The sequence below is a fragment of the Drosophila takahashii genome, chromosome 2L (assembly GCF_030179915.1).
Source record: "Drosophila takahashii strain IR98-3 E-12201 chromosome 2L, DtakHiC1v2, whole genome shotgun sequence".
NCBI classification, from domain to species: Eukaryota; Metazoa; Arthropoda; class Insecta; order Diptera; family Drosophilidae; genus Drosophila; species Drosophila takahashii.
The window spans coordinates 34,648,733-34,660,109 of NC_091678.1; the positions used below are offsets into that span (position 1 = coordinate 34,648,733).

General features: G+C 38.4%; 2 protein-coding genes across 2 annotated transcripts; both read right to left on the minus strand.

The window, feature by feature from the left end:
- Positions 1–261: 261 nt before the first annotated feature.
- LOC138914887 (uncharacterized) lies at positions 262–2,550 on the minus strand. The gene has a single exon (XM_070219589.1). The coding sequence runs from the start codon at positions 2,548–2,550 to the stop codon at positions 262–264; it is 2,289 nt and encodes a 762-aa protein (XP_070075690.1).
- Positions 2,551–2,675: 125 nt separating this feature from the next.
- LOC138914888 (uncharacterized) lies at positions 2,676–3,911 on the minus strand. The gene has a single exon (XM_070219590.1). It carries the CDS (start codon positions 3,909–3,911, stop codon positions 2,676–2,678), a length of 1,236 nt encoding a protein of 411 aa, XP_070075691.1.
- Positions 3,912–11,377: the final 7,466 nt, after the last annotated feature.

Here is an 11,377-nt window from a genome sequence, read left to right on the forward strand (position 1 = left end):
AGCTTTCAACAGCGGTTGTTTGTACTTCGATGTATTTTTATTGGTTAAATCAAGTCACAAATTAATAGTAAATCAAGAGCTTTAAAAAATCTTCCTCTCCTCTTGAGGATCGCACTGCAACAGTGTGGCCGTTGGGTTGTCGGCCAGATATATCGATTAATATTTGATCCAGCCGATATATCTAATTAAATTGATCGGAATTCAAAATGTGCTGGGGCGGTAACATTCCCCCCCACGTAAACAGCTATGGGGTGTTTACATTTACTTTAGAGCAACGTCCAGTACAGCTATTTTGGTTGTTGGCCGTACCATTATACCATGCTGAGTCTTAATAGTAGCGGATCTCACTTGGCCATCCTTGGCTGTGACGACATCTGTAATTCGTCCTTTGGGCCAAAGGTTCCTGGGCAGATTTTCGTCCACTACGATTACGACGTCGTTAATAGCCAGAGGACGTCGTTTGGGAAACCATTTGGATCGCCTGGTGATTATTGGCATGTATTCCTTCACCCATCTCCTCCAGAATAGATCGGCTAGTTCGTTTGCCTGGCACCAACGTTGTCTTGGGTTTGACTCCTTTGTTACTGGGGGCTTAAAGCCGTCTGCGGATCCTAACAATAAATGGTTGGGGGTAAGAGCGTCATCGTCTTCTGCCTCCAAGGAAACGAAGGTCAGTGGGCGGGAGTTTATAACGTACTCTGCACTTATAAGAGCGTTTTTGAGACTTTCGTCGTTGTAATTGGCGTTCGGAGAAATTGATTTGAGTACCATTTTAATCGATCGAATTAAACGTTCCCATGCCCCGCCCATGTGTGGGGCGGCAGGTGGATTGAAGCGCCATTTGATTTTGTCATATTTTACCACGAGCTTGTCAAACTCAACATTTTTGAGCTCCTCTTTGACGATCTTTTCAGTTGCTTTAAAATTAGTTCCATTGTCGGAAAATAGTTCCTTGGGCGTCCCGCGTCGCGACATAAAGTTTGCCAGGCACATTACGCAAGAGCTAGTGTCAAGACTGTGGGCTATCTCTATATGAACTGCGCGCAAAGTGAGGCATGTAAAAATTACACCCCAACGTTTTTCCTTGTGTCGGCCCACGTTAACAAGAATTGGACCGAAGAAATCCACTCCAGTGTACGTAAAGGGCCTCTCGAAGCTAGCGATTCTAGCTGGTGGTAGTGGTGCCATCTGAGGTGGATCCGGGATCGCCGAGTTATTCTTGCATCTTTGGCACGCTTTCCGTACGGATTTGTAGACAACACGTAACTGGGGAATAAAATATACGGTTCGGATAAGATTAATACTTCCCTCGTGCAGCATGTGATGGTTTGTTTCGTGAAATTCCTTTATTATTAGATGAGGGATGTGGTGACGCTTTGGCAAGACAATTTGGTCTCGTCTTTGATTTATGGTGTCTGAACGACCTTGAGTACGCATTATTCCATCACTATCTATGTAAATGTTCTGTCCGATCAATGCGCTGGGTCTATTTAAGAATCCGTCCGATTGAAGAGTCTCAAGTTCCGATTTGAAGGCGTCTTGTTGTGCTGTCTTGTACAGTAGATTTTTGGCCGACGTCAGTTGTTCGAGCATAAGCACTTTTTGGATTTTTCCCGCTGTGCATCTAGCTCGAAGAAAGGCCAGATATAACAGAAAGGTAGCCGTTGCTCGGTACAAGCGCTTCCAATCGGAAAATCGTTCAACGTTTAATGGTATCGCTCCTATGCTTTGCTTTCTAATTACCAAGACCGTTTTTCGAATCTCGTCAGTGTTGACTTCATAAGATGGGCATAAAGTGGGCTGTTCCGGCCATTGGTCCTTTGAGTGCTGAAGAAATGATATGCCGTTTATCCATTCTTGTGAGTTTGGTTTGTTGATAAACTTTGTCGCCATGTCTGCTACGTTAAGCTTCGTTGGTACCCAATGCCACTGACTAGCGCTTGTGGTCTCCAGAATTTCTCCTACGCGGTGCATTACAAAAGCGTGAAAATTACGTGGGTCCATCGTCAGCCAGGAAAGTACTGTCCTTGAGTCAGTCCAATAAGTATGTTGATCGACGCTTATGTTGCGAGTACTCCGCGCTTTGTAGGATAAGCGTGCACCGATTACAGCAGCAAGTAGCTCCATGCGTGGTATGGAAAGTGGTTTGAGGGGGGCCACTTTGCTTTTTGCTGCGACCAGTGAGACAGTGATATCGTTCCCTTTTCCTATCCGAAAGAAACACACGGCGGCATATCCGTACTCGCTGGCGTCCACGAAAGAATGTAGTTCCATGAACTCCGCCATATGAAGTAAGGGTGAGTAATGACGCGGTACTTGAATAGTTGTAGCTTGGGGTAGCAGGTCTTTCCATTTCGTCCAAAATGCCAGCTGAGGTCCTGGTAAGATGTCGTCCCAGCCAATGCCTGTACGCCAAATTTCCTGAAGAAGCATTTTAAGGCCTATAGTATAGCAGGATAGGAATCCTAAGGGATCGAATATGGACTTCAACACTTGCAGTACCTCGCGTTTGGTTGGCAAGGCTTCTTCGGAAAGGACGTTTCTTTTCATTCGTGCAAATCTAAAAACATATTTAAACATGTCAGTTGCTGGTTCCCAAAACATACCGAGTACTTTTTCTGGATCTCCGAATTCCATTGGCGGTTGTAGAACGAGCGAATCACCCTGTAAATGTTTCAAGACTTCGGGTGAATTAGAAGCCCAGTTCCTAATATGGAAGCCTCCAGCCGCGTGTATGTCTCGTTGGCTAGGCTATCTATGTAGTCGTCGACGTAGTGTGCCTTGGTAATGGCTTCAAATGCACGCGGGCTTTGCAACTTGTATTCTTCCGCGTTCTTGTCGCGAACATAATGAGCAATACATGGCGCACAGGATATTCCGAATGTCATAGATCTCATTACGAAGGTTCTGATTGCCTGTGTTTCCTTGTTGTACCACACGAAACGTTGAGCGTGCGCATCTGCTTCCAGGATTCGAATTTGGTGGAACATTTCAGCAATGTCGCCACAAACAGCTATTTTACCAACTCGAAACGCCATTAATACTTCGGTGAGTGGATGTAGTAAATCGGGCCCGGTATACATAAAATCGTTGAGTAAACTTCCATGAGATTTCGCAGCCGCATCCCAGACGAGTCGGACTTTTTGAGGCTTATTCGGATTGTGGGTTATAAATATTGGAAGGTACCACACGCGTTCAGGTTGTTCCACAAGTTCGGCACTGGACAGTTCGTTTGCATACCCTTTTTTGAGTAGATTATTTATCTGCACCTCAATTTTGTCAAAGAGTTCAGGTTCTCGGTTTATCTTAGCCTTTAGACAGTTTAGCCGTTTTACTGCGTTGTTGTAGCTCTCCGGAAGAATTGGATTATTGTTGCGCCAAAGAAGTCCTACTTGGTAATGGCCTTCACTTTTTGAACAAGTTTTGTCCAGTATTTCCAGGGCCTTCTCGTCATCCACAGAACGAAACGTCTTTGGTGTAACAGATTCAACACAAAAACTCTCTCTAACGCTCTTTTCAATCTTGTCCCAGTTGCACTGGCAATGGTGCATGGAAAAGACAGTTTTGGGGCTTGTGGAGCCTTGTAGTCCCCAACCGAGTATACACTTGGACGCAATGGGGTCATTCCATTTTCCTTCCTTGACCTTTCGTGGCACAGCGAGCTTCCAGTTGTTGTTTCCAATGAGAATCATTGGTTCGGCATTCCAATAAGATTGTAGGGGTATTCCATCTAGATGTGGAAACTTGATGCGCAATTCTTGTACGTTGACCGTCCGTTTTGGCAAGCCTAGGTTTTTCACCGTGTGAACATTATTTAGCCAATATGTTTTGGTTGCGCCAGCTCCGGCGACTCGAATATTGAAGCGTACGGAATTGCTCTCCTTTCTGGTGGTTTGATTGGTCCACTGCATACAGATCGGATCGGGGGTGCCACGTATGTTTAAACGCTTAAAGAAGGATTCGTCTATGAGTGTGACCGAAGAGCCTTCGTCCAGGAAAGCGTCAACCTGCCGTCACCACTCATTTTTGTTTACATTTCGCCGCCTATGATAAATCTTAAATTTGGACTCTGTCAACCGAAAAAAGTAGAAAAATCATAACTTTAAAAGTCCCCCATAAATCCAGTTTTCCTTAGATTTGGGCCATATCCGGCTTGTTTTATTCGGTAGGATGTAAACTTTAAGTTTGTACCCATTATGATTTTTCAACGGATTTATTTCGAGTTTTTACGATATATACAGCCGACTTACAGTCGACCAAAATATACATTTCTCATCTTTGTCGAGCTTCTGCGCTGCCATTACTTATCCAATCATATTGATCTGTATGGCAAAGTTAAACTCTGATCTATTGACTTTAAAATAAAACTAAAACTGGCCCAATCGAGTGGATATCTGCCAAGATATAAGAAGAAATTCGAAAAAAGTCCGAAATTTAACATTTCGAACTTTAACAAATCTTTAAAAAAAAACTGTGCCATCGAAAAAAAAATAAGTGCTATTTTTGTGATCTAGGGGTCCAACACCAACAGAATTTGCCATCAATTGCTGGGGAGCACACCAAGAATATTATTTTGTAAACTAGTGATATTAGTTGATATATTTATACCGGGTGTTTCTTGTAGACTCATTTTCGGAAGCTCAACTTCGGCTACATTTATTTGCTGTAAAGCATTGGGTAGGGGTTTTCTATTAGTCTGCGTAGAGTCCAGCTTGTCCTTTTCGAGAGGTAATGGAGCATTTTCCAATCCCTGCGCGGCGGCGCCTTGCTGTGTTGTATCAATCTTTTCGCAAGGAGGGCAGGCCTAGCCTTTAATGTTATGATCACTTTCCTCACGCACACAAGAGAAATGGTACCAAGTTTTGCAATTATTACATTGAACCCATATTATGTCTTTTCCGGTTGCATCTTTTTTGCAAGAACCGCACGTTGAATTATCATCTCCGCGTGGAACCATTTTTACGTATTCGCCAATTTGATTTCGGTTGTAAGCTTCTCTGCCCGTTGGGGGAAAATTTATTTGCTTCAGCAAGCTATACCCCTACTCACAGCCTTATTTGGCAGAGAGGCAAACCGTGTAATCAGATTTTAGTTTTGTTCTTGTTGGTTTTGTCACAAATCACTAACACCAATACGCAGAGCGTCTTCGCAAAATTTATTTGCCTGCTTCTGTCTGCGCTTGGTGTGTACTCACTTATCGTAAATGACGCAGTTAATTTGAGGTTTGCGGTAAATGTAAAGTTAGTGTACGGGACTGCGGAACTTTCTTGTTCTAATAGACGCAGCTGAACACTAATTATTAGATAACCCGCGATTAAAACTAAATTGTTTTTTAACATTAATACTACGGAACTTTATTGTTCAGACGCAGCCACTTAGGGTGTTTCTTTGCACACGCGGAACTTAATCGTTCTGACGCGAATAACAAGATTTTTTAAAGAATGTTACAGCCGACCCTTTAATAGAAGCTTTCAACAGCGGTTGTTTGTACTTCGATGTATTTTTATTGGTTAAATCAAGTCACAAATTAATAGTAAATCAAGAGCTTTAAAAAATCTTCCTCTCCTCTTGAGGATCGCACTGCAACAGTGTGGCCGTTGGGTTGTCGGTAGGGATGTCAAAAATATATCAAAATATCAATATATCGATATTTTTTGCAAAAAAAAATATATTTATATCGTGATATTTATTTAGCCAAATATCACAATATCGATATTTTATTTTTCGATATTATTTGATATTTGCATATCTTTCTCTCATCTGTGCACAAAAAAATGAAGCGTGTTAAAATTTATTTCGGTGAATTTAATAACAAAAAACTAGGTGCAAACTTTGTTTTAAAACTATTAAAACATGTGGGAATACATCAAAAATGTTATCCCACTTGAAAAACAAAAACTTTTATGTGTGGAGCTAATAAAATAAGAAATTTCATAAAACGTATTATATTGTTTATACTTTTCTAGTGCTTTTACATTAATTTTAGGGCAAAAGTCTTTGTTGTTAGCTTATTTACGCGGTTAAAATTTTGAAATTCAACTGAAAAAAAAAATATCAAAAGTATCTGATATATCGATGTTTTTTTGGCGATATATTATATATCATATTGATATTTTTCTTAAAGAAAATATATCAGCGATACGATATTTTTAAAATATTTGACATCCCTAGTTGTCGGCCAGATATATTGATTAATATTTGATCCAGCCGATATATCTAATTAAATTGATCGGAATTCAAAATGTGCTGGGGCGGTAACACAGATCTCTATGCAAATTTGGGAAAATGTTCTCTAAGGGATATTACTTTAAGATTCAGCAAAAAAAAATATTCGTTTTTTTTTAAAAAAAAAAGGTATATAACCCCTTAAATGCAGAAAATTATCGGCGGAAATGCATGGTTCTCTTGTAATTGCATTTCAAAGTTGCGTGTTTTGCTATAAAAACAAAGTATCATTTTCTAGGATTTCGAGGTGTTGTGTGACATTTTGCTTTTCGTTTGTTGTCAAAATAATAAGCGTTCAAAAAATTCGACAAAAATGTTAAATTGTTTTTATAGCAGGCCAGACCCCACAACAGCAAATTAAATATCCTCGGTGGGCAGTAATTCCTTAAGAACTGGAGTGACCATGGATGACCAAGACATACATAACATTTAGGTGAATCTGAAGAAAACGCGGTCCAAGGGGGACTATCTATTTCAACCTTTTTTACGGTCTTAGCCGTTATAAAACCTTTAATTTTTATATTTTTAAAGGAAATTGTATAAAAGGCTACACCAATAATGCACGCATTTTATAATCCTAACCGCAATACAAGTACTTAAGAAAATGTAAAGAATAAGTGCTATGCGCCGCAAGCAAAATATACTTTTTAAAAAATTTGCGCGATTTCTCCAGAAGTTATGCCTGGTTTGCAATGGCCGATCATTTACCCTCTGTTCACCTGTCTGATCATAAAACTTTTATGTTGGGTATCTATGAGAAGAAAAAATAAAATATATTTAAAAAAAAAATGTCGCGTCCGTCACCCTGGAAATGACCATATGACAAACGCAGGCGCAACACTTCTGGTACCAAAGAAGTCTCAATCGGCCTGGCTAAAATAAATGTAATATTTTGATTAAGTTAAACAACCATTTAATGAACACTTCACATCATTTACCACTGGTAAAGATTAGAAACATTTCAAGTGTCACTGAAATGCAGAATTTGTGTTGAAGATAGATAGCATCCGGAGGCGTATAGTTATTAATGGCGAAAATATCTGTGGTACTAACCTTTGTAACGCTGAAATAAAGATTATTAAAAGACAACAATTATTTTATTAGTCCCCTTTTTATTGTTTATATACCCTTGAAAATGGTATTATAATTTCAGTCAGATTTTTGCAACGCTGTGAAGGAGACGTTTCCGACCACATAAAGTATATATATTCTTGATCAGCATCAATACCCAAGTCCATCTAGCCATGTCCGTCTGTTCGTCTGTCCTTCTGTCCGTCTGTCCGTTTCTATGCGAACTAGTCCCTCAGTTCTAAAGCTATTGCGGTGAAACTTTTCCGAAAGTCTTCTTTCTATTGCAGGTAGTACATATGTCGGAGCGAGCCGGATCGGACCACTATATCTTATAGCTCCCATAGGAATAATCAAAAAAATAATAGAAAAACCATTGTAACTTTGTAGAAAGTAGGCGTTTTGATTTTTGACTATGTAAAACAACATTTTAAGTAGGCATATCTGCAAGGGTATATAAACTTCGGCTGGCCGAAGTCAACTTCCTTTCTTTTTTTTTTTTTGTGTGTTTTTTCACTTTGCTTGTTTGGGTTTATTTTGGGCTATTAATAAATTTTTCGGTCCATCTTTGATATATTTCCGGGTTTAAATTGATTATTACATTAATTGATTTCCATTTAATTTTTGAACAACGATCACTGTCACAATGTTAGGTGCCGTCGATTGGTGATGGATGTTTCAATTTTTCCACTAAAAATATTGGGTTATTGGCCGCGCGAGCTCTGTTTATATTTAACTTATTTTTCATTAATAACACAGGTACACGGCAAAAAATTTCCGCGCACCATTTCTAATTTTCCATGATAATTGTCCCATACAAACTTATGTCCCATTACATACAGGTTCCGCGGTATAACTAAGAATACAAACAAGAGAGAACGCTAGTCGGGTTTGTGTCCCGACTACCCAGCGGGAAAGTGAGAAGTTGGTTTTTGTGTTCTTGAAATCCTGTTCCTTTTTGCAGGCGGCGGTGTAGGGATAGATAATTATTAAACATTCTTTGTACCATTCTCGCATTTTATTATTAAAAACTAGAATTTCTGAACGTTTCTTCTTAACGTATTTACCGCATACAAAACAAAAATCATTAGGATCATTTAAACAATTAAACTGTCTTTTATTATCCATGTCAAGCTTTTTGCCAAATCATTAAATGTTTTCCTCGTAACTGCAATCGCATACTTTTCAGCTTGCACAGCACTAATAGCACAGAAACTGACGTTATGCATAACTACTTGCACAAAATTCTGACGTTGCCCAACACTAAAAATTTAAAATCTCGTTTAACGGCCTCTGCTCCAAAATGCTGAGCCTAGGTACATACGATTAAAAATCTGTCAAAAATCTATTTACCGACGGATTGTCGTGATCAATGGCTCAATTTCTTCGTTAAAGATCAATCTTTAAGAATAAACTATAAAACTAATTTCGGTTTTTAGGCGTGTATTTTTTATGACCCGATTTATGCCTTCCAAACTTGAATTTTACCTTCTTTTTTAGACTTTGACAAGGTGTGGCTTCTAAACTAATGACTGAAACTCAATGATGTGTATAAAAAAGTTAAAAAGCAGTATATTACCTGTAAAATGAGTCATCGATGACCTCAGTCGGTTTACCAGAACTCGAGATAAAAAATAAAAAAGGGCCAAAAACGTTTTTTACACTTAAAAAAAAATTGACACCATACAAAAAATTATAAGTGTCCATTTCTTAATCAGGGAGATGTACTTTACCGGAAAATTAAGGTTGCCTTCGATTAGGGTGAGGTCGATTTTATTTTGTAAACTAGTGTGTCAGGCCACTTATGCGCAGTGTGATTTCTGTGGCACTACGATTATAATTACAATTACAATTATAATTATAATTACAATTATAATTTTTTAACAACAACTTATATATATAAAAATTTTATATATATTATCATAATGTCTATAATCATAATATTAATTTATTTTACACAAAATTTTTACAAATAATAATAAGAATGAATGTGGGACTCAACAAAATTATAGAGAAAAGCCACGGTAAGACGATTAAAATATTTGATCACATTTATCAAAAAGTTACATTAAATTACAAAAAAAACTATTATTGTTTTTTACATTTTTAAACATTTTCTGTGAAATAAAATAATTTGATCGTCAGATAGTGGCCTAAGCCATTTTTAAGTGTTGTTAAAAAATAAAAATTCGTGTTGGTAGTATTATTAACACGAAAAATGAATAATATACCTATAATATACGTAACCTTTAATTAATACGGTTCTTGACAAATATTGTTTAAACTTAATATTTATTCGCGTGCAAAGTGTGACCTTAACTTACAACGAAATTATGACCAAAAGTTATCTTTATTTGGCATGTTGGTATTATCAAGTATATGATGCAGGGTCACATCATTTTTAAATTTGTTTGAAAAAGTGAAAAAAAAGTGAAAATAGTTAATTTTAATCTAAAAAACAATCAAATAAAAACACCTCTTAACGTGGTAAAAAACTAGTGACGATCGCACCTTGAACGTACAAAAGTTCTGATATCAACTTTTGTGACGAAAAATGATTTTAGATGCGACTAAATAAGTACGCTACCTAAAATTTACTCGTTCGGCCCGCTTTAGCAAATATTTAATATCTACACGAAAGTTTTCTGTTGTAGCGTGCCGAATGAATAAATTTTAGGTAGCGTACTTATTTAGTTGGAAACACAACTAAAACATTGCGAGGGGGCATTTATCCCCACCGGCCCCAACAGCTCCAAATTTCGAAATTTGCACTTTTTCACTTTCACCGCTCTCTCTTCCAAGCCAATTGATTTTCTTAAAGTCTTGGTTTGTAATCCTTTTAGTTTTTGCAATACCTTTCGATTGATGTATTACTCATTATGATCGGACCATCACAGTAGATTTTCATTTCTTCGTGTATATATAGTAGTCGCCTTCGCACACTCTCCTGGTGCGCTTCGTCACTACATGGACTGCCGTCCATAGTGATATGTAATTTTAAAGGGATTCATTAAATTGCTCTAAAAAGCATAATTACACTGTGCAGCATTTTTAGTGCTTTTTAAATTTACCTCGATGGATGCTATATTTTTGGATTTGTTACGAATTCCCAAGTTAAACTGCGTTTTCCAAAGAGTTCCCCGACGCAAGGATTCTTAGCAAAAGGACCTCAAAGTTTGAAAAATGCTGAAATTGACCAACTTTGCGGAGATCTCAGAGGCAAATGGATGCATGGTTTGATTCGATGCAGATGAGCTGGCGTGACAACCTCTCCCTCGTTGGGACTGCCACTGTCTACGATGAGCGGCTCCCACACAATTCGTGGCGTTGTCGCAATAAAGTTTGACAACAGGACCACGACGACCCACAAACCTGGATAAGCATAAAATAAATGTATTAGACGTCAAATCTTTCACAATTTCCAAATATACAGCCTTGGAAGCAAAGCAGACAAACACTGCTATGTACATCTTGATTGGCTGCTTTCCCCGAATTCCAAGTGAGACTTTAACAGGCCCAAAGAGATCCACTTACTTCAAAGGGTCTATTTCCATGCAATCGATCTCTTGGTAAATTACCCATTATCTGTGATAGAAGTTTTGGTTTATAGTGAAAACAATGAACGCACTGCCGTACAATGGTACTGCACCCATGACGTGCGTTAATAAGCCAAATCACTTGTCTGAGAAGCCCAACCAACGACCGTGGACCCGCGTGACAGTTGGTTCTATGTAAGTGTCTCAAGTATAGGGTCACAAATTTGCAATTTTTAGGCATTAACAAGGGAAATTTAGCATTGTGAGCAAGGGGGGCATGTAGAAGACGACCACATACTCGCAACAAAGAATATGACGACGTTCCAGACTGTTCAACTAATAGAAAAGGATTTAATTTTTGAATTCCAGCACGAATATTAGCGGATTTTTCTAGTTTTACAATTTCTTCAGCAAATGCCGTCTTTTGAATAGCTTCAACTACTTTAAGAAACGCTGTACCAAGCTCGTCCGCTGAAGGACAAATTGAATTCCAAGACATCTTTTTTCTTCGGTGGATAAATCGATACATATAAGCCACAATGCGAACT

Bases quoted from the DNA above. Each gene is read 5' to 3' on its own strand.
- LOC138914888 (XM_070219590.1), bottom strand. From the start codon at position 3,911: ATGCAGTGGACCAATCAAACCACCAGAAAGGAGAGCAATTCCGTACGC.
- LOC138914887 (XM_070219589.1), bottom strand. From the start codon at position 2,550: ATGAAAAGAAACGTCCTTTCCGAAGAAGCCTTGCCAACCAAACGCGAG.